Below are 21454 nucleotides of genomic sequence, written 5' to 3'. Positions count from 1 at the left end.
TGGATTTGAAAAAAATCGATTTTTCCGATCCGCCCTAATGTACAGGCCCATGCTGGACCCCTTCTCAGGGCGGTGGACGGCCATGGCCAGAGGGCGCCAGCACTATGCAGGGAGAGGACTACTGGAATGATCCAGAATTAAAAATATGAATTTAAATTATTGTTTGGTTTACTCAAGACGGTAATGTTTATGCTGTTAAATGATACATCATTGAACTCAAGTTCACTGCTCAATGCCGGTAAAATTTGTCAGTTTTGAAACAGGAGGACACCAAAGATTTCCAGGCTGGAGGGCGCACCGGGATTCGCCCCGGAGTCCTGGCGGCCCAGCACGGGCCTGAATATGTAGCATACATGTTCCGTTGTGCATTTTCAAGTCAGTAAAATTATACCCCATGGACGGTGTGGTGCATGGTGGATGTTGGTGATGATTCACCCCCTGCCATACACATCTGTAGGTGGTTTTCATGATCGTATGTTGATGAATTCAAAAGCCTCTCCGATACTATCAAGCATGAATCTATGCCCTCGAAGATCGCGTTTTCATTTTATACCATTCAAATATTTTTTCCTCCGTCGAATTCCCCTACTCCCAGGAAGAAGAGAGGGAGAGGACGCTTCCGTTAATGAGCATCTGTTTGAGTTTTCCATAACATCAAAGTTTTTGGACATACCTCCACGATCCCCACTCGAAGGTAGGGTCTTTGCGGTGGCATGTAGGCTCGCGTCTCAACCACTAGTCCCATTTCCCCCCACGTGCCCGAGGCGGCAGCACCGTCGGCCAGCCACGTGGCCACTTTGGAGGGAGGCGAAGCCTGTCCACTGAAGACGTCCACATCCACAGTGAAGCGCGGGAAAAGGCACAGGACGGATGACGAGGAGTTGTCCCACACCTCCGCTGGTATCTCGGACGCACCGACCAATGTGGACGATGCTGATGTCTAGGAAAGTAAAAGAATATTCAAAGCTGAAAGATGTTAGAAAAGCAGTGGTTTGAGTTACAAGATTTCATTTCAAATATCAAGTATTTTGGGGGGCGAGGACGGAAGGCACAAGACTTCCTGAAAACCAATCAAAATGTAATAGGCGGATCTTAGACTCCGGGACATGGAACATAGTTGGATTCTTCATGAAATAGACTCGGAGCCGACATAAGACTCACAGGCTACTTACTAGGCCTAGATTGATAGATCAATAATAACAGACATATTTCAGAATAGCAAATAAAACATCGTCATAGAACTTCGTTATGTTTCCAGGTCTGACAGTAACGATGAAACAAGAGGGATTTTTCCGAAAGCATAGGTTTAGGAATTCGTATTTTCCTAGATTTAATAACGGACTTAAAAGGCTAGATGGAACTGAAATCATATCCCTACATCGTGCACCTATTCCTTTTCTCAAACTGTCTTTGTTGTCTTTACATCACCCGCCACACGCCTACTGAGATTGTTTGCAGATTAGTACGCACCTGTAAGAGTTCCCTCATCGATCATTTCCTCGAACCTCTTCCTTTTTCTAGCCTCGATATCTTCTTTCTCCTACTTGAACGTTTCAATAGCGACCAACTTCCTATCCCCTTCCTGCAATTCTACTACTCCTGTAATGTATTACTATGCTCTACAAATGCAGAACCTAAATTTCCTACCCAGTCGAATACAGTTCATAATTTACCCGAGTAAAAATGTTTTTCGGCCAAATATCGAAACTCGATGACTAATCCTATGGTGCGAAGTAGGAGAATCTAAATTTCTGATATAAAAGATTACTTTTAACTCTCTCCATTTGAAAGTTTAATGCCTGGCATTGATCATTGAATATCTTCATCCATTCATATACAACGATTTTCAATTAGGTATGATCATTTCAAGATCTCAGATGATTACAAGCCCTGCATTTGTCCAAATCTGAGCGCATCTATTTGGTTTTAGGTATATTTGAATTGTTCTGCTACTTTGGCAGAGATTCATTTCTTCCACTTACCCTGCCCACAGCCGCGTAGAAGTCCATCGGTGGCTGGTCAGTACAGTTCTCCCGGCACTGACTGCTGTCTGGCTTTGTAAGGTCTTTGCCACCAGTCCCAGAGGACGAGGACGAGCGTGAATTGACAGCAAGAGCAGCGGCTGAGCCGGCCAGTAACTCTGCCACTCGCTCCACGAACAGCGACTCTATCTGAGAAAAATTAAGTGAGAACATCACAAGAATTGACAAATAACTTTTAACTAATGACGGTTGCCAGAATTGAGCAGTAACCGCAAACCATCGCAGGCCACTGGCATAATGGAAATCTGGGACAAATGAATCTTTCAACCATAATTCAGTACCCGAGGTGTTTCAATGGCTTTGGCCCTGTTTTTGAACATTTCCGAGGATGCTCCAACACGAACCTTACCAAAAATGTACTTCTTAAATGACAATAAAAACTATCTATTTCTTATTCCTTATTACAAGCTCGAATTTAAAGCTGCAGAGCAGGATGTAATGAGAGGGTACCAAGATACAGCAGAAAAAAGTGTGATGTTATTAAGCTTAAGTCATGGACGTTAACATGTAAACTTTCCGCTTTGCGATTTTGGGGAGAAAAGGATACTAATTTAGTGACTGCAGAAAAATCATTTTCGCCACTGATATTTGAACGCAATTGGCAAATAGCATGATGATAAAATAGCAAAGATGCATGATTGATTCGATGAGGTATACATTTACATCTAATATTCTTTTATTCGACAATTCCGAATAGTGTTTGATGATTTATCAAGAGAATTGCAGGGCCAGCGGTCCATGCACTACAGCGAATTTCATGATGAACCACATGCCAGTTCTCAGCAACTTTACCGCATGCATCGCAGCATGTCGGATGATTTCTATAGTGAAAACCGAAAATACATTTTTTTAATGCTGGCTTTAAATTCCTGGTGACCTATGGTGAAAAACATCCACAGCTTGCCCCAATAGCTTGTACATGCTATGTGGTTTCCTAAAGAAAACATCCGGGCTAACAGTTAAATTTAAAAAAATGTGAAGGGAGATCATAAAAATATGTACTCCCATATTTACTATCTTCAAATTTGATCGTGTATATCCGTCATTGGACTACCTATAAATCTTCCTTATATGAACAGTGTCTTATTGATATCTTTAGACCAGAGCATTGAAAAAGTAAGGTACTATGAGTAAAATATATCCCGAGTAATGCCTTCGGAGACCTCGAAATAAAATCGCCCAAGTGCGAGATGGGCCAGAAAAGGAATTGGCCCCATAACTTAAATGTGTCATATGCACCTGATCTTGGCTAAATGTTGGGAGAGCTATACCTTGACCTATCCAAACCAACCTTTGTACAGTGGGCGGAAATCGGAAAAGCCGGACAAAATTACAAAATGGCTTTTTTTGAGTTATGAACTTAAAACTTCGCAGGCATTCTCAAAAATGATTGAAATTTATGGATATGTACTTAATTTGACTTGGATCCCACCCGCTACTGAGATACAGAGGTTCAAACGCGAACAAATTTCCACAAAAACGCCCGTATTCAATTTTCTCTGAAAATCTTCCAAAGTAAGTAGATGGTGAAGTTATGGGTGGATTCTTGCGGAATAAAAAAACCACATAATCTGTTGGCATAGGGTTTTTTATTTAATTTTCCGTAATATTAAAGAATATCATTGATAAGTTCTTACCGTGCAGTTACAAAATGGCGGATACTGTTTTTCAACAATGTTTTACGTTTAGGTAGAGTTTCAAATGGGTTTTCGGCAAAGTCACGCAAAGTAACTTATATGAGAGCATTCTTTGAAGATTTATTGAGGTGTTTATGCAGTTATCTTTGAAATAAGTTTGCGACGCCGGAAATTAAATTGATTTTTCGATCGCGCGGCAGGGTTCGTCTCCGCGCGTCGGGAGTTGGATTAGCCGCAACGCGGTAAGGTTATTGAAGCTGTATGGGTTTTAACGCTCAGCATTCACAGTTTTTATGTTTTACTTCAAGACACCGATTCTTTGGTGAAGACAGTGGAGGTCTTTCAGCCGAGGTAAGTGCACGTTTCATTGAAGTTCACTTCGTTTTCTTTGGATACGATCGAAGACCATGCTTCTATTAAAAGCGTTCAAACCCCGAAAAAGTGAGTTGTTTTCCTGGGACTCATATAAAAAGACCTACCAGAAAGATACCAGCTGAGACTCTTATACCTCCTTTACTCTCCGATCCCTGACCCCCAGGATTCTACTGCGAAAACGGTCGTTTTATGACACCGTGGAGCGGAGCCTTTGACCGTCTCAACGGATATTACAAAAGAGGATCCACAAGCAGGGATGACAATCGAAACTAAACGAAATTCAAAACCAGTAAAACTTCAATAGTCATGTTCCCGGGAGCGAAATGTAAACACGAAACGAAAATGAATTAAATCAGGGGAGCTAAAATCAGGGTCGAAACGAAATCGGAGTCAAAAATACTTCTGGTCGAGACTGAACGAACCTCTGGGACAAAAGAAAAAACATAGATTATGTTTCGCACCAGTGGGACCACGTGCTTCATCTTCTAAAAGTTTAGTTTCGACCCATAATCCGAGTTGGAAGTATGGTTTAATGGGGGTAGAGGTTTGCCTCTAGATGCATGGTGAACTTTTCCACTCACAACGCAGTGTTCAGTCGAAATATGACGAACCTAATCGCTTTAGCCTCTCTACACGTGCGTCAAATGTACTGGGTCGGAACTATTCCCTCTTACTGATGTCGACGACTTTCGGGTGCAACTGCGTATTGCGCGTTGCCATGCAAGCTTTCTTGGTCATTGCAGTTGGCATCATCAGGCGGTGAATGGATTACTCGGGATAAATATTATTCATAATACCTTACTTTCCTATTCACCGCCTGGCGATGCGACCTGCAATGGCCGCAAAAGCTGGCGTGACAACGCGCAATCCGCAGCTGCACCCGAAAGTCGTCGACATCAATGAATCTCGCAGCGAAAGCCTACGTTCCAAGCTGTTCCCTCTTATCCTCCTCCCTTCAACTTCTGGGATCGAAACTTAACTACGAGCAGCGGAGTTTCGTTTAAATTAGTTTCGTTCCTGGGAGTAAAGTTTCGTCCCGGGTCAGAACTAAACTACTTGGTGATTTTAATTTCGTTCGGGAGCGACTCTAAACCCAGCCCTCGTGTTTTCGTTTTCTCCGGGTCGAAACGAAACATTTTCGTTTCTTTTCACTTGCCATCCCTGACCACAAGTGGCCAATACACCCACCCAGTGTTGACACACACCACGCATTTAAATGGATTTATAAAAGTCGCCACTCGCGTGGCTGACGGAATAAGTGATTCGAGGTTCACGGAGAAATAAGGTGTAATTTGGGGTGTTAACCGAAAATCATGCACGTGATGTATCTATCAAATTCATAACTCTTCAATGCCATTACTCGTAATTACAAACTCGTAATAATGCTATTACTCGTTAAACTGCAAACTATTGGAAAAAAAGTGGATCGCATTGCTCTCATCACCGCGCCGCGGACATTATCGAAGGGGTTTGAGCCCTTACTCCTGGGTCGGGAAGCCAATATTCTAGCCACCACACCAACCTGATCCCCTTTAACTCAGTGAGTGAATAATAATAATATGTCTTTATTTGGGCGAGGTTGAGACTAAGAAGTCCCCTCTTCCACCTAACCCCTCGTTAGCGTCAATGCAAACATATTTCAAAACGGTAGATAAACGTTTACAATACAAAACATGTACAATATACACTATTTGTGAAATGTCAAAAAAGATAAACAAGTATATGTGAAAATTTTGTGCAAGAAAAAAGAGATCTGTTTGTGGGAAAAAAACATGAGGATAAGGGTGTAGTATCCTTCAGGAAAAAAACCCACTGCAGAAAAACGCCCACACAAGAAGGGTGGTGTGAAAAACCTGCGAAAACTTACTTAGTGAAAGCTAATGTTAGGTTACAAGCAAAATACAACATAGTTATTGAGGTACATAGAATACACAAAAATATAACACATTCAATTAAGACATAACATATAAAAACATCAATAAAATATAACATATATGTATAAACATTTAGTGACATATATCACTTAGTCGTAGGCGCTGCTCAGTGTCGTGTATATTAACCAACTATTCGTGAGGTGAAAAGTGCTTTGTGTAGCCTCCTCTTAAAATATGCCAATGATAATGAGTTCCTAGTTGAAAGGTTAAGATTATTCCATTCCCTACATGCAGTAACGGTAAATGATTTGTTGTAAGTGACAGTTCGGTGATGAGGTATAACACATGGGAAATAACAAGATTGTGATTCCCTCGTGTATTTGTCATGTGGACAGTGTGAATGCGAATGAGGATATAATAAATTGCAGAACGAACGCAATGTTGGTTCCTCCTAAATACTCACATCAGAGCGGCATCCTGGTCTCCTCTCCCCGGTCCAGCCATCGGAGATGCCGGCGGCTGACCATTCAACGGCGTCTCCGCCAGCGCCTCCGCAAGGCCCTGCCCGGCACTCACCCTCTGGCATGAAGGCACAGCACGAGTCCCGGGCGGGGGACACCATCATCACCTGACGACCCGTCGAGTTCAACACGGGACGGCGAAAGTCCTTCACGGCCAGGATCCAGCGGTCGTCGAGGAAGACCAAGCCACCGACGGTCGCCTAACATATATTCAGTCATTATAAGAAGACGAGAAAAATATCATAAACGTCCAAAAAAATTATTAGTCAAGCATCTAGAACGGGTGAATGTTTGGCGCAGTTTCATCAGCGTATAAAACATTGAAAATCACATGATTATAAATACAGAGGCGTAAATATGGGGGGTGGGGGATGAGGGGGTTAAATCGCCCCCAGAGCCTCAGAAAAAAAATTATTATAATACTATTGCCTTGTTTTTGATGTATAATAACTGCTTCTACTTAAAGTTAAATTTTAAGTACCAAATTGATGTAAAATGCATTTCCATGTAGTGGCGCAGCGAGGGGGGGTTTTGGGGGATTAAACCCCTTCCCCCCCCAGAGCTCAGAGAAACCTTTAAGTTTAATCCATTTTACTTCATTTGATTAATAAAATTATAGAAGAGAGTAAGGATTAATAAAATATCCCTCAGAAAGCCATAAAACTCACCATTTTGTACCATTTATCTTAAAAAAATTTTGGGTGAGGGCTCCTGCATCTCCCGCTTACCCTGGCGGGTATACCACACACCCCAGTTCTTTTTGCGCCTAAACCCCCCCCCCCCTAGCTTTAATTCCTAGCTGCGCCCCTGTTTCCAAGCATGTTATTTTTCAAAAATTTTCTCGGATCCCGACTTCTTGGGGGGGGGGGGGGGGGTGGAGTCGCCCCCTAGCCCCCTCATCCCCCCAAAGCATATTCCTAATTACGCCAATGCATAAATAAAATATTTAACCCTGACGAATGTCGTTGGAACATTTCCGCTGCCTTATATCGAAATGTGCCTGCTTCTCAAGGGCGACCTCCTGTACTATGGGTTTCTATGGCACGCACTGGTCGTCAGCCAAAAAACAAAACCATTTCGTGATGATATTTATCTTTTCCAAATATACTAGCGATTTACAATGTGTTAAAAACTTTTTATAGTGAATTTAACGACCAAAATGGTAGCCCATAGTCTTGAAAAATACGTGTAAGGCTGATTCACAATTAATGACTAATGTCTCTCAGATTCATTATGTAATTTGTTGCAATCTTCAGAAGTAGGTCTCCAAAAAGTGAAATACTCTTTCAGAAATTGTAACTACCAGGGGGACCTCGCAGGTCACGCGTTCCGAAACGTTGAGGCAGCATAATTGACAATATAATTATTTCATTATCTTTTTTTTACATAACAGGACTAACAGAAATCAATAATTCCTGAAAATGAGCGCAAGAATTTAATTTTTTGCCAAGCAAACGGATACCATCAGCCTTGAGCAATTCTTTCGGGGAGGTACTTTCTAGACTTTGTTAAATGTTAGGTATTACACTCCTGAGGGAGGTAAAGCCCTTTTACGATCCAAACCGCGTAGAAGGGCTATAACAGCTACCGCGTAACAATCCTTCTCTTATTAAATATTCTTTTTAGTACTGCACAACACCTATTTTTTAAATTCACATAATCATAAAATTTTCACCTAAACTTTCGGTGTTGATCTACTTTATAGAAGAGGAAGCTTTACCTGATGTACTTAACTCAAATCGGTGGTATAATGTGATGACATATAAAAATCATACAAAAAAATTATAAAATAGTGTATCACGTATAAATTGTTGAATTATAAAGTAGTTATTGGTAAGGACACAAAAAGCTGATTTTATTTAGAAGAAAAACCTCAAAACGTGAATTTTTTCATCGTTTTCAATACCCGATAAGATGGCAAAAATTAAAATTTTATGAAATCCACATTAATCACCGGGAAATGCGTAAGGAATTCGTTAACTGAGTACAAATTATTTTTATTTTTGGAATTAGAAATACATACTTCATGGGTACCATTATTCCTTAAACAATTGAAACCAAAAATAGAGCTTTCGGGAAATTTCACTTTGGGTTGTATACATTGTTTATGACTCATATTATTAAAATTATAATTATAACTGAGAAAAAGAGGCTATTCTTAAATCCCTCCAACGTTTTACTTAATCCAAATCCTGTCCATCTCGACAGCTTATATCAATTCTTTAAAAAATTATGAATAAATATTTTCCCCGACCGATCGTAATATCATACAGTTTTTCCATTAAAATTATCACTTTTACCGTCTGTCGAACAATAGCTTTCAATTTCAATGTTCAAGAATTCAATATTTCTATATCTCTTCTAGGAAAATGCATTTCGCATACTTTCAAAGCATCAGCGTCACACTTTTTTAGATATCACAACGCTTACCTCTCTGAAAAGTTGCATCACTTTGATGGAATCGGAAAATATGGCGAAATATGATGGCGACGGCCGCATTCGAAGTAGTTTTTCAATCGTATCTCCATTAAGTCCATTTAACACCAGAACTCTGAGAAGTGAGCGTCCCAGCATAGTGAAAATGGCTTCATCCACCTCTGCAAATTAAAAAATAGGTCGAAAGTGTGTTAATCAAAATATAACTGTAAACATTTTTATGAATGACGTTTACTGAAAGTTTGTTAAATGAAAAAACTCTTTTTAAATCACTTATATCCTGAGGTACTAAAGGAAATAAAGAATGGTCTAAAATCTACGTTATTACACTTCCAAACATGAAATTGTGACGTTAAATTCCACTGCACATAATGTATTCTTAATTTATCGATAAAGAAAGTGCAGTCGACAAGTATAGTTATGTAATCGAATGTTATGAATTACGACGGATATCAAGTAACATATCCCACAAGCCTGATGCAAGATTAAAATGGACAAACCGGAATTGAATCATCAAAATCGTTCTATTTTGTCCATATTTATAAGTAAATTAAAGATACACCTAAAAAATGATGCTCAATAATAGCCTACACTTGATGCCGTGAAGTCTAATAATTCCTCAGTGAAAAAAAAACCTTTGCCTTGCCTCGAACGAAAATATTTACCTTGATTTAGCTACTGACTATGACCAAAATTATTTTAACTGTGGAAAAGGTGATGAAGACCTTTGTAGCTAAAATACCTAAAACATTTGAAAGACCCATTTCGGTTTTAGGAATAGGAAAATAATATCATCTCTTTGGGCTCACCGCCATGTGTTCCTTCACCAACTTTTTTACATCGACGATTTCCATAGTTTGAAAAATAACGAGACCCGCATTATTCTATTTTTCGATCCGGCGCGCGTGCCACGCGTCTAATTTACGAGTGACTCGTAGTGCAAAATCAATGCCCTTTCCTTTTCGCAGGGAACTTAAATGGCGTGATTCACTCTCTCAGAGCAGGCCACCGCGTTTCAGCTACTTTTCAGCATCGCGCACCCGTGTCGCATGGCTCTTTGCTGTTTACACTACAAGCGTTTCCATGGAAATGCTTGTAGTGTAAACAGCATGAATGAGTGAATGTGCCAAAAAGCTTGTGACGCCAGCAACTTATGAAAAGTGTGTGGCAACTTTCGCGGTTTTATTTTAAAATTATGATGGAATGACTAAATGAGAAGTATTTTCATAGTGACTTATATTTAAATCGTTTTTAGAATATAGCAAATGATTCATTTTATTGAGCTGAGTACCTCAATATAAAATTTAGTACCTATATCGTAAATTTTTGACGAAAATTTAACCACTAATTATGAATTCAAACTTATCGTTTTACCTTTGATAGACAGAAATGAGAATCTCAAATACGTCTTTTGGCCATTTAGTTTTGGAATTAAATAGATATTTTTAATATGAACGTAAACACAATTAGATATTAACAGCTTACAGTAAGACAATAAATTTCGATGGCAACAATAAATAATATTTATTTAGTTAAAGAAATTTCTCCGTTGGCACAGTAATATGTATTGCGACAATGAAAATGGAATATTCTTTCCACAGGAACAGCCAAACGTTACTAAAGGCGTATTAATTTCGGATAATAATATTTTTTACCTATCACTTGTTATTGATGGAGAGACACTGGGTAGACAACGTGCATCAGCGTGATATATGGAGTAAATTGTCTTCCGGAGTTTCAAGCAAGGGAAGGCAAGACTCTAGTGGCCTTCACATAATAAAAGATGAAAAAAATTAAATTTTCACTTCAGGTACCTAACGTACCACGACGACTTGACGGCAAATCATTCACGTAGGTACATGCAAAAGCGCTATTACCAGTCGCCGGCTGCGTCAACTTGAAATGCAATTTTGCCTATGTTCACAACCATTAAAAACAGACGATCAGAATGAAGAAAAAGTATGTGACAAAGTCACGACCTTTCATGACAAAGTTGATAAAAACCGAGTGAAGAAACAATTTATACTTTATAAATGGGCTAATATGGTTCCTTATTTGCACGATTTAAGGAGTTTTTCAGTTATTCAGAGTGAAAAATGTATATATATGAAACAAAAATAGATAAACGTTCAGAGGATAAAACCTTTACCTTATCCACTGTCGCGGGATGAAACAATACGATGTCCATGCAACTATAACCCGAAGGACCAGAGAAATACACAATGCACTTTAAACATTAAAAAAATATATATTCATAACTTTAACAATATCATGACTATAGTGAATAATAATGAGGGCAATTTCACTTATCAGTATAATAATGGGGGAAATTTCACTTATCAGTCAGCCTTCAGTCAGTAAGCCTCCTTGCCTGCAGTTCCGCCGAAACTTGAGCACATTTGGGGGCGGGGCGCGGCGGGGAAGGGGGCTGGGGCTGGAGCGGCTGAGGCACCACGCATTCTCACCATGAGTTCCACACACAACAGACTGCGAGATTGGCGACGAATCGTCGCACGCTCACACACAAAAAATTGAATATCAGAATAAAACTACGCCCTCCGGTGGCAGTTACGACAACTAAAACATACTTCTGTTTACGGAACACCCCACCTTCGTATCCAGTTCTGAGATACTGACGTTGCCTTTCACGCATTCAAGGAAGAAGGACCCGTCTCCCGTCACGAGGATTTTGGCTCAGTGGTAGGTATTCAAAGGCCTTCATCCAGATGTGAACCCTAGCCTGCTGCCTGAATATCAACTTGCACCGACTATGTGCGACTATATATTCAAGAAGCAAGAGCGTCAAAAATCATCAACAAAAGAAGCAGCTCCGAGCGGTCTGGGTCGTTCTCTGTGGGGTACTCAGTTTTGTACTTCTTTGCGCTACTCAGTTTGTAATGAACTGCATGTTTGATTTAGGTCACGGTAGTTTACAAAAATTATTCAAGAGATGAGCATTTTTCGAAAACACCTACATGTAGAAGCCGTGGGATCATTTCCCTGGAATGTAGAAACAGCTGCGCATAACCACGTTTTGACTCATTATCGCGAGTAGGCACACGGTCGTAACCAATGGACGACAAGCCTCCATCAGAGGCCCAAGGCTTTACCCGCTGAAGACCGTGCCAGATGGGTACATTTTATTCTGAGGTAGTGGCGAGTAATCGCTTTATGTTTCAGAGTAATCGAAGCTAATGATTCGACTAGTAGCCATCAAATACCATCGATACTGGGTTCCTAAAGTTAATTCAGCCTGGAAACGATTTTATTTTCTGAGGTCATAGAATTTAACTTAATTAATGCTCATCCAACTTCCATCCTTACTAGGCGAACGAATTACAAAACCACACGAAGCGGGTGGTAAGAAATCGTAAATCAAAAGAAACCCCTTTTCTTGCTACTACCATCACTTAAGTATATATCCCAGTGCAATAAAGTCAAGATTTTAATGGCTTCATGAAATGCCCATTAATCGTCGCGATAAGTAGCTGCAACATATAACGCACCGTGTCGTATAATTTTATGCCGGCACGATGCCCGGTTCGTCACGGTAAACTCGATAGACCAGCCGTGATCTTACCATCTTCACTGGCGAAGATGAGAACGGCGTCGGCCGCTTCCTTTTTGGCGATGACTGCTTCGGTGGCCCTGAGGAAAGTGCCGAGGAGGGGTTCAATCCTTATGTATGGCACCCCGGACATCACTGCCGCCTTCCGCCCTCTACTCCAACCAGTCCACGTGAAGTCGATCAAGGCCGTCACTTTGGTCTCGTTCCTCTGCATCAACTCTCGCGACACTGGGGTTGAAAAGGAAAGCACACATGAACTTGGCGTTTGAACTTGACGAAAAACAAAGACAGATTACTCACGCTCAACCGATCGTATTTTGTCTATTTTCTGACATAATGCTGATTTATAACTTCTAAGGCTATCACATGGAAAATTTAAGGGAACATTGAGAAGTTCATGGAAAATATTATCCTGTGATCTCTTCCCTTCCTGATGAATTATATGAGCTGTAATCTACTATTGGTATGGTGGTATTTGGACAGCGGTGGTAGTTTGCGCCATGAGTAAATGGTATGGAGGGAAGGGTGGAGAGAAACCCGGCGTCGGCATTAGCTTGCTCTAAAAGAAAGACGCCAAGTGGACCACGGCTTAGCGTCCTATCAGACGGACGGAGTGTTACGCTTGAAAGGTCATCCACGCACATCTAAGCAGGGATCGACAATTCTCTGAAAATCCTCAGCCACCGCCGGGATTTGAACGCGAGCCCGCCGGGTGAGAAACCAACACTCTAACCACCAAACCAACCCGATTCCCCTGTAATCTACTATTATGTACTTTCGAAACCAAATACTGAAACACTAACAACACATAATTATTGGGCGTATATCACTTACCGGGTCTTGTTCCGAAAAGCCTGATACTCCAATATCTTATCTGAGTCTCGATCCACATCGTTCTGTGTCCGCAGGTGTACTCATTTCACACTCACAACCACTGCCACACATTCACGCAACTAGTAAAAATCTCCACTCGATTGGTACCGCCACGACCTCTAAATGCAAAGTGAAACTGATATCCCTTCATCTCAAACATGAAAAATTTACACCTGAGGAAATATTTGGGTAAAATTTCCATAGTTACATAAAAATAAATATTGACAAAAGTCAACTCTATTCACCCTCTACAGAGCACAAGAATACTCGATCTTCATTATCCTATCTATATACAGCCCTCGTGTATTTCATATACACCTACCGTACAAGCCACCACCGGAGGGTGGGGCACGGGATGATACCACACCAGGGGTGCAACGGCCTATCATTAGCCTTAATCAGACACGTGCTCGTTTGCCGGACACAGGCTTAACACAAAGTACAACGACACGCAGTCAGGCTAGAAACTAGGAGAGTGCTAAGGTCATGAACATGATACCATGCAAATGAAACTACTTGTTAGCAATAGAAAAAGAAAAGTTAACGTAGTGAGTGCAGCCCCGTGCTGGGCCGCCGGGATACCGAGAGGCAGTTGCGCAGCGAGGGGGGGTTTGGGGGTTAAAACCCCCCTCAGAGCTGAGAGAAATTTTTAAGTTTAATCCATTTTACTTAATTGGATTGATTTTACTAATTGAATAGTGTAAGTATTAGTTAAATATCCCTTAGAAAGCCGTAAAACTCACCATTTTGAACCGTTTATCTTAAAATTCCGCAATTTATTAGTTTCGCACCTACCGTTTATCCTGGAAGGTATGCCACACCTTCGCACACCCCGGTATTAGTTGAACCTAAAACCCACCATCCTTAATTCCTAGCTGCGCCCTTGCTGAGAGGTATCCCGGTGCGCCCTCCAGCCTGGAAATATTTGACGCCCTCCAGTTCCGAAACTGACAAATTTAAGTCAGAATACCAAAATCGCGCAGTTAGCTAGATTTCAGAGGTGACTCATTTTATAGCATAATTAACACCGTCTTGAGTGAACAAAATAATAATTTAAATTAATGGATGTCTGGATCAAATTGAATCGAAACTTACCAGAATCGATTCAATCTCAAGAGGGCAAGGATTAAAATTTCCCAAAATTTATTTATTAAATTCCACACCCCCGGGCCAGTAGTGCCAGGTATTCCCCACTGCATAGTGCTGGCACCGTCTGGCCATTGCCGTCCACCGTCGTTATAGGGGGTCCAGCACGAGGATGAGTAAGTTATTCATGCATGAGTTATTACATGCCAAGAAATGAATGCATTAATGCATTGACAATTAAAGCTATCATTTCCTTTTTTTATGCTGAGTCTATCTTACCTAGTCCGTGTCAAGCTATCCTAAAGCTAAACTGTCGCAGGTATTATGGTCCATTGTTGTACGCGGAAAAGTCACATCTTAAATCTATCGGTTCTGCAGTCCAATTCCATAATCTCATCCTTGTGATCGTTTTTACCATAATAATTAGGCTCTCTCAAAATATCTTGAACAGCAGACTCTCCAAGATTTAGATTAAGACTACACTCACGGCTCTGCATGGCATCCTCTTCAATGGCGCTCCTGTCGCCTTCAGCCCACTTGTCAGCAGTCCGACCGAGGAAAACGACGGCCTCAGAGAAGGTCACTCCGCTCAGGGTGGACTCGGCCTGGCGCAATCCGCAAACGAAGGCGTTGGGCAGCTTCATCTGCGAACTGGCGCTTTCCAGGACGAGCACTGGAAAGCATACAATGATCATCATTTCCTCAAATCGGGAGGCGAATCAATTAAGGACATCTTAAGTCTGTATCTGTATTTGACCTGAGAAGGAGAAATTTTGGTAACTGAAAAATTACTCTAAAAGCTATTGAAGCTGTAATGCCGTGTGGTAATCCATGAGAAAACTATGGAAATTTTAGAGAATTCCATTTAAACGTGAAAGATGAATATTTTTTATTAGTAAAAATGCTTTTTTCAGTTTATAGCTACAAACGTTGGGGCCAAAAACGATACCTGTTACTCTTAATAACGAGATCTCTTCTACTTTTCATCCATGAGAAAACTATGGAAATTTTAGAGCAATCCCATTTAAACGTGACAGATGAATATTTTTTATAAGTAAAAATGCTTTTTTATGTAATATGCTACAAACTTCATGGCCAAAAACGATAATTGTCCCTCTTACAAATGAGTTCTTTTTTGCTATTTTACTTTTCAAAGATAAACTCATTACATCTCTTTGACTTCTTATTTTTTAGCTTTTTCCATTTCTCATCATTGTTCTGTAGTTGAGGTTTTAATGTTGGCCTCGCTCACTAATCTCTCCGATGTGACTTTCAGCGCTTACTTCCTCATTTAGTCCATTTCATTCACCATTCCCTTGCATTACATTTTACTTCCTCATTTAGCACATTCAGTGCATTTCCTCATTTACCATATAAGTTAACCAGGTTAATTTACTCGGTGGACCCGTCATGCGTTGAATGCGTTCTGGAATAACTCACCGAATTTGTGTCTGGAGATGAGCTGGGCTCTGCATCCTGTGAGCAAGGTGAATATCAGCAGTAGAGCTGGGGTAATCGAACCGCCAAAGTTAGACACCAAATGCAGAATGGGGCGACCCCTCTTCATCATGGCCACGAATTAAAATAAAAAGGAGGATACGCAAGCCGGCCTCTAAATGTGTTGTCACTCACTGCAGATTTAAATGGGTTTACAAATGTCGCCAATCGCATCGCTGACGGACAAAGTGATCCGAATTTCACTGGGAAATAACATAATAAGGAATGTTAACATAAATTTATATACATGATGATGTGATCTATCAAATTCATAACTTTTACATGCTATTCTTCGCATTGAAAATATTATACTGCAAAATATTGGAAAAAAGTGGATCGCATTGCACTCATCACCGCCCCGCGGACATTTTTGAAAACCGATTAAAATGAGACCGAAGTGGCAACAGAAAGCAGCATTCTATGGGATGGAATTGGGCCTCCTCTATGCAATCCCCTTGATCATGGGAGTCATCCCCAAGTTAGCAGGAACATTTTCCAATCCTCCTCTGGACGCTTCGTTCCGCTGTCACGGATTGACGACGAGCGAATACACTCCTCTGAAGCGGGGTCAAATGGGACATGGGCGGGTAGGGAGCGGGGTGAATGGGGCCAGTGACAGCGGCGGCAGGGGGTATTCCGTCACAGCGTCAACCTGCATCGGCTCCCATGACGGCCGAGTCACCTGCAGACTTCCAAATTGATGGGTGAGGAAAACCACGACGATCGGATTTCCGCCACTTGTCGACGAGCGAGTGAAAAAAATGGAAGAGCGTGGAGCGCTTATGAATAAGACATGTGAGTCGCCAGCTCGGGTGTATCGAGCGCCGGTCGATAATCTCTCTCAGATCTCCGAGAGAGTACAGTGTAGTTCCCGAGCTAGGGTCGAACGGATGAAGAAAAAAGACCCAGCGAAATCTTATGCCCTCTATGTGCGCAGAATAGGGGAGGAAAAGCGTATTGAAGGGTAAAGGTAATGTCAGACAATGAGAACTTGCGGATGTAAGATAGCGTTTTACTTCTACGAGTCATGGCATCGGCATTGGCGCTATACATGCACGCCTTACAGCCGAGCCTAAAGGCGGTTTTACACGGGGCACGGAATTGCGCAGGTTAAAACTGCATTAATTTCTAAAATGGCGTGGAATTGCGCGAACGCATGAACGAAATTAGAACAGGGACTATTTTGCCATCTCACGTCCACGCATTCTCGCATGTGTTCTAGCAATTCACCGCTAGCCACACGACGCAATTTTGACTGCGCCTTCGTACACACGTCAGATTGTGTAAGTACGTACCGCGTGTAAAACGGCCTTAAAATTACCCCCCAATCTAATTTCGAGCTTACATTCTCCCAATTTTTAACAAATGTTTTCAGTGCCAACCTGCGAAATGACGTGCTTCGTGTAAAACGGCCTTAATATTACCAGTGAGGACGGCAGCAACATTATATCCTTCGGTCTCCTGCGGTGCACTTCTCTTTTCAATATGACGTATCAACAGTGGCGTAACTATGGGGGGATAAGGGGACAGATCCCCCCAAAAGCCTCAGAGTAATGAAAAAATTAAATGATGTGAAATGTATTTCCAGGCATGTCATTTTTCAAAAGTTTTCCCGAACATAGGGGAGGGGAGTGGCCACCCCAGGCCATCCCGTCCGCCCCCCTCCCCTCGAAAGAATATTCCTAGTTACGCCACTGCGTATCAAGGTCCTTCCTGCGTATCAAAGTTTCCTTCATCAAAGAAAACGAAAGGCATTGATTGCGATTCGTTACCCACCATTAGTGTATTCATAATATACAAATTATTTGCTTTTAAAAATCCCAGTTTAGGCGAATGGCAATAGTCAATTTTAACCGCATTTGAAAAAGGCCAGATTGGCGCCCATGCGATGCCACTCCAAGTGACGTCACAGGGACCTAGTTTCTATACGAGTAGATAGGAGTTTTAGATCGTCTGATATTACCAATGCATGAATGAGGCACAGAGATCAGGGAAACATGTCTTAATAATCACCTATTAAAACTGGCTAAGGTCGGAAAGTTTTCTTCGTTTGATAAGGTATTAATAATCCTTATTTAAGCCAAGCGCTACCAGCTAGCAGGGTATTCTGCTACCTGCTAGCAGCCTGCATCGCAGAGAAGGACATACCCTCGCCCCAAGGTCACCTCACTTTGCGACAGCGGGAACCAGAACGACGTCACAAGGAGTTTTCCCATAATTGATACTTAGCCGTCGCGTTTTCGGGCGCTTGAAAATTTTCACTTTTCATTTAATCGCGAAAAATAGATATCGTCATTTAAAAATCTAAAAGCGTGAAATACGTACTCCAGGAGTAATAATCTTTCGATTTAAGCAATAGAAAAATAATAGGAAACCACCCTATTGTGGTTTTGCAATGTTCGGCAGTACGCGCCCTCCGCGTTCCCCATCTGTATCCGCCACTGGTCATTAGACCATAGTGGCTAATCTACGGCAACGCAAACATTTTTTGACGCACCCTGCAGTTATAATTTTTATCCAGTCTTTTCGAAATTTCATTTGATACTCCAGCTTTTTAAGGAAATTAAATAATGAAGGTTGGACGAAGATGTGCGATTATAATTATCTGAAACAGTTAATCTAAAAATGGGTGAGATTTCGCAATTGTAGTTTTGATCCTCGCTCAAAGCTCTCGTTTAATTAAGATCAAAGATTTTTCTCAAAGATGCTTCTAGCAATTATAATCGCACATTTTCTTCCGACCTTAATTATTCAATGTCCCTAAACCTTAGGGTGCGGGAACGTTTTTCTACATTTTGCACGCTGGCTGCGGCATTTACCCAAAATGTTCATTGCTATCAGGATATCTTGCACTTCGGGACATTCCCTCACCCTAAGGATCACTAAGCGTCTCGTAGCAGGGGGTGTCTCCTGCAGAGGGAGTCTTTTCTGCACTGGCTAGCACCTATAACCGTGAACTCCCGCAGCCCAAGGGTTAAAAATCCAGAGTATTAAAGAAGATGTCATATAAGGTAGACATCCTAAGAAAAACCGTTTTCATGGTAACGGCAAAATACATCCAAAAAAATATTAGCCTTTCTGTATCTCAGTATCTAAGGAGCTGCGACCCCATGTTTATGGACAAAAAATACTTAAAATTGTCTCCTATACACCACCTCCTGGAGTATTGCAGAATCCTCCTGAAACACTGCACTGTATATCCTAATTTCCATGGAGGAGGGTAGAGACTTTTGCCCATCCTTTTAATCCCTCATGATAACTTATTTCATCCTGCGACACCCTGTATACCTCACTGTAGTGCGGAATAGTATAAGTGGTTTCGCGGTTGTTGGGGCTGGGAACTTCAATTATTACGTAAGAACTCCAGGTAGAGGGAGGGGTTACGAGTTAGCTGACATTTTGGGGGTCGGCGAATGCATATTTTTGCTTACACTGAGGGAGAAGGGGGGTAAAAAAGCGCCAATAAGGTTATAACATAATAATTATTATAATTAATCATCTTTATTCAGCGAGATTGTGACTATAAAGTCTCATCCTCCATCTTATCCTTCGGCATACTAATACGTGCAGACCAATGCCTTGTCAGGTTTATCTTGAAATTGAATGAAGTCAAATTAAAAATGAGGAGACATAGAGGTATGCTTCGAAAAACAACTTAAAAATGCGTACTCCTAGAACGACCTCTTAATGAAATGAAAAGTCATTTGAGAGATTAAATTTTCAATATCGACCATTTAAAAAATGATTCAATTTCTTCGATTTTCTGAAGCATGTAGGCATTGATTCCGGGTGGAAAAAATCCCAAGGGTACATGTTTGGAGGATGTCACCATGTATTCACCGTTTATGGCTGCATTGAAGCGTGCCGTTTGAATTATTAAATCCGGAGACTCCTTCGACGACAGCTGGATCACGACAAAGGAAAGGGCAGGCAGGTTCGCACGGAGGACACGTCGAAATAATTGGCGCCTCTCAGACGGAATCTCCGCCAACGTGTAGTCACAAAATAGCCCATTCTTGATCGCCCCTATCTCTCGTGGGTTATCATTTTCCTAGAAATGCTTTATTTATATTTGGGAAAGGGATGGATGCTGAAATTATAGCACAGATTGGCGTCCTAGATTCAGGCAATCTTCTTCTCCAGTTCTCTGTTATATTCCAATGAGCCGTCCACTCGTACCTGGTCGTTAATTTCCGAAACAGCGCTTACCAGAAAATTATACCATGTCCAACGTGACGTGTGTAGCCTTCTGTAATGCGGACAAATTCGAGAAGGAATTACCCTGATATTAGCCAATTAATAAACGTGGAATTTAATACCCCAGCTAATGATAATATAGGGCCATTTCACCTGAATTCAACAAACGATTTATCATAAGAACATCATATTTTAAGTTTGATCTGAGGTTCCGCGGCGTTTCTCCGTATGAGTCGCAGCTTTTGGGCATTCCTCCGCGTTGATTGTCCATAGGTGACGACAGTTTCTCCAACCATCCTGCTGGCGTCTTTTTTCTACCGATTCGATCGATGGATTTTTCTTCCTCATAGGAAAATCCACGAGGATCGGTAGAACATTAATAGCTTGGTTTCGCTAATTAGTGGGGCCCCCTTCGCTTCTATAGTGTTGGGGTGTTTTTCCCTCGCCCCGTCCCTTCCGTTCCTATCCTTTCCCAGAGGCGTCGGCGGGCTCCCATCGCGGCGGCGCCTCTATCCTTTTTCCCTCCTCTCCAGCCCCCCCCCGGGTGATCGGGCGTATAAGCCACTGGCTTGGTTCCTGGCCCCGGTGCGTTGTACCCTCGAAGGGTTCGCCCAGAACCCTCATACTTTCTGGCGTCTTCAGGTCAGAAGTAGCGATGCATAAATTAGGTCGTCTTTTATAGATACCTTGGGGATCAGAGGTCGGTCCTGATTGGTTGGATCTCACGTGGGCTCTGATTGGTCATTGATTTTGAAGACCCTTCTCCCTATGTTGGCTAATGTTTAGCCGTATTCTCTGTTGCAGTTCTCTAGATGCTTAGTTATCTCTATAGCTTCTCGGATTATCCTAGGATAGTAACGGCTTTCAATACACAGGATTTAAGGATTATCGAAATCCACGGTGTCCAGTGTCCACTGACCTGAAGACGCCAGCAGGATGGCTGGAGAAACTGTCGTCACCTAAGGACAACTCGACGCGGAGGAACGCGGACGACGGAGGCGGAACCGATTCATATATGGCGTCATATTTTGCTATAAATTTCTATATGGAAATCAACTAAAAAATACCCGGCTGAAATCGCCGACAGGCGTGGGAAGTCACGCGCACTACAGCCACAACAACTTAAAGAGCCCAACGGGGCGAGAAGTAGAAACCATTCCCTTAGAGGAAAGGAAAGCCACCCGTTGCGGATCAACTCAAAATAAACACCTCAAGATCGTAGATTGGAAAAATTTGCACAAATGATGCGCATTTGATTTTTTTTCACATTTTTGGCCAAAAAAATAAGCCCCTTAAATCATATTTTCCGAATATCTCCCCAAATCATTGTCACAGAGACATGGGTTTT

The 21454-nt window shown here is 41.7% G+C and overlaps 1 protein-coding gene across 2 annotated transcripts in view; it reads right to left on the bottom strand.

The window, feature by feature from the left end:
* The window catches only part of LOC124160878 (ionotropic receptor 25a), a 45911-nt gene extending 30837 nt beyond the window's left edge, over positions 1 to 15074 (bottom strand). The window contains exons 1-6 of one of the 2 annotated variants that reach the window (XM_046536986.1): positions 14900 to 15074; positions 12466 to 12681; positions 8880 to 9046; positions 6392 to 6649; positions 1983 to 2171; positions 674 to 940 (exon numbers count right to left, since the gene is read on the bottom strand). In XM_046536986.1, the coding sequence (XP_046392942.1) occupies positions 674 to 940; positions 1983 to 2171; positions 6392 to 6649; positions 8880 to 9046; positions 12466 to 12681; positions 14900 to 15056 (1254 nt within the window). In that variant the 5' untranslated portion in view covers positions 15057 to 15074. Of the gene's footprint in view, positions 1 to 673; positions 941 to 1982; positions 2172 to 6391; positions 6650 to 8879; positions 9047 to 12465; positions 12682 to 13287; positions 13499 to 14899 lie in introns of those variants that run through there. The other variant, XM_046536987.1, reaches the window with a different exon arrangement.
* Positions 15075 to 21454: the final 6380 nt, after the last annotated feature.

Source organism: Ischnura elegans, chromosome 6 (assembly GCF_921293095.1).
Source record: "Ischnura elegans chromosome 6, ioIscEleg1.1, whole genome shotgun sequence".
Taxonomy (NCBI): Eukaryota; Metazoa; Arthropoda; class Insecta; order Odonata; family Coenagrionidae; genus Ischnura; species Ischnura elegans.
The sequence above is the reverse complement of the archived record's forward strand: the minus strand, read 5'-3'. Positions and strand labels throughout refer to the sequence as shown.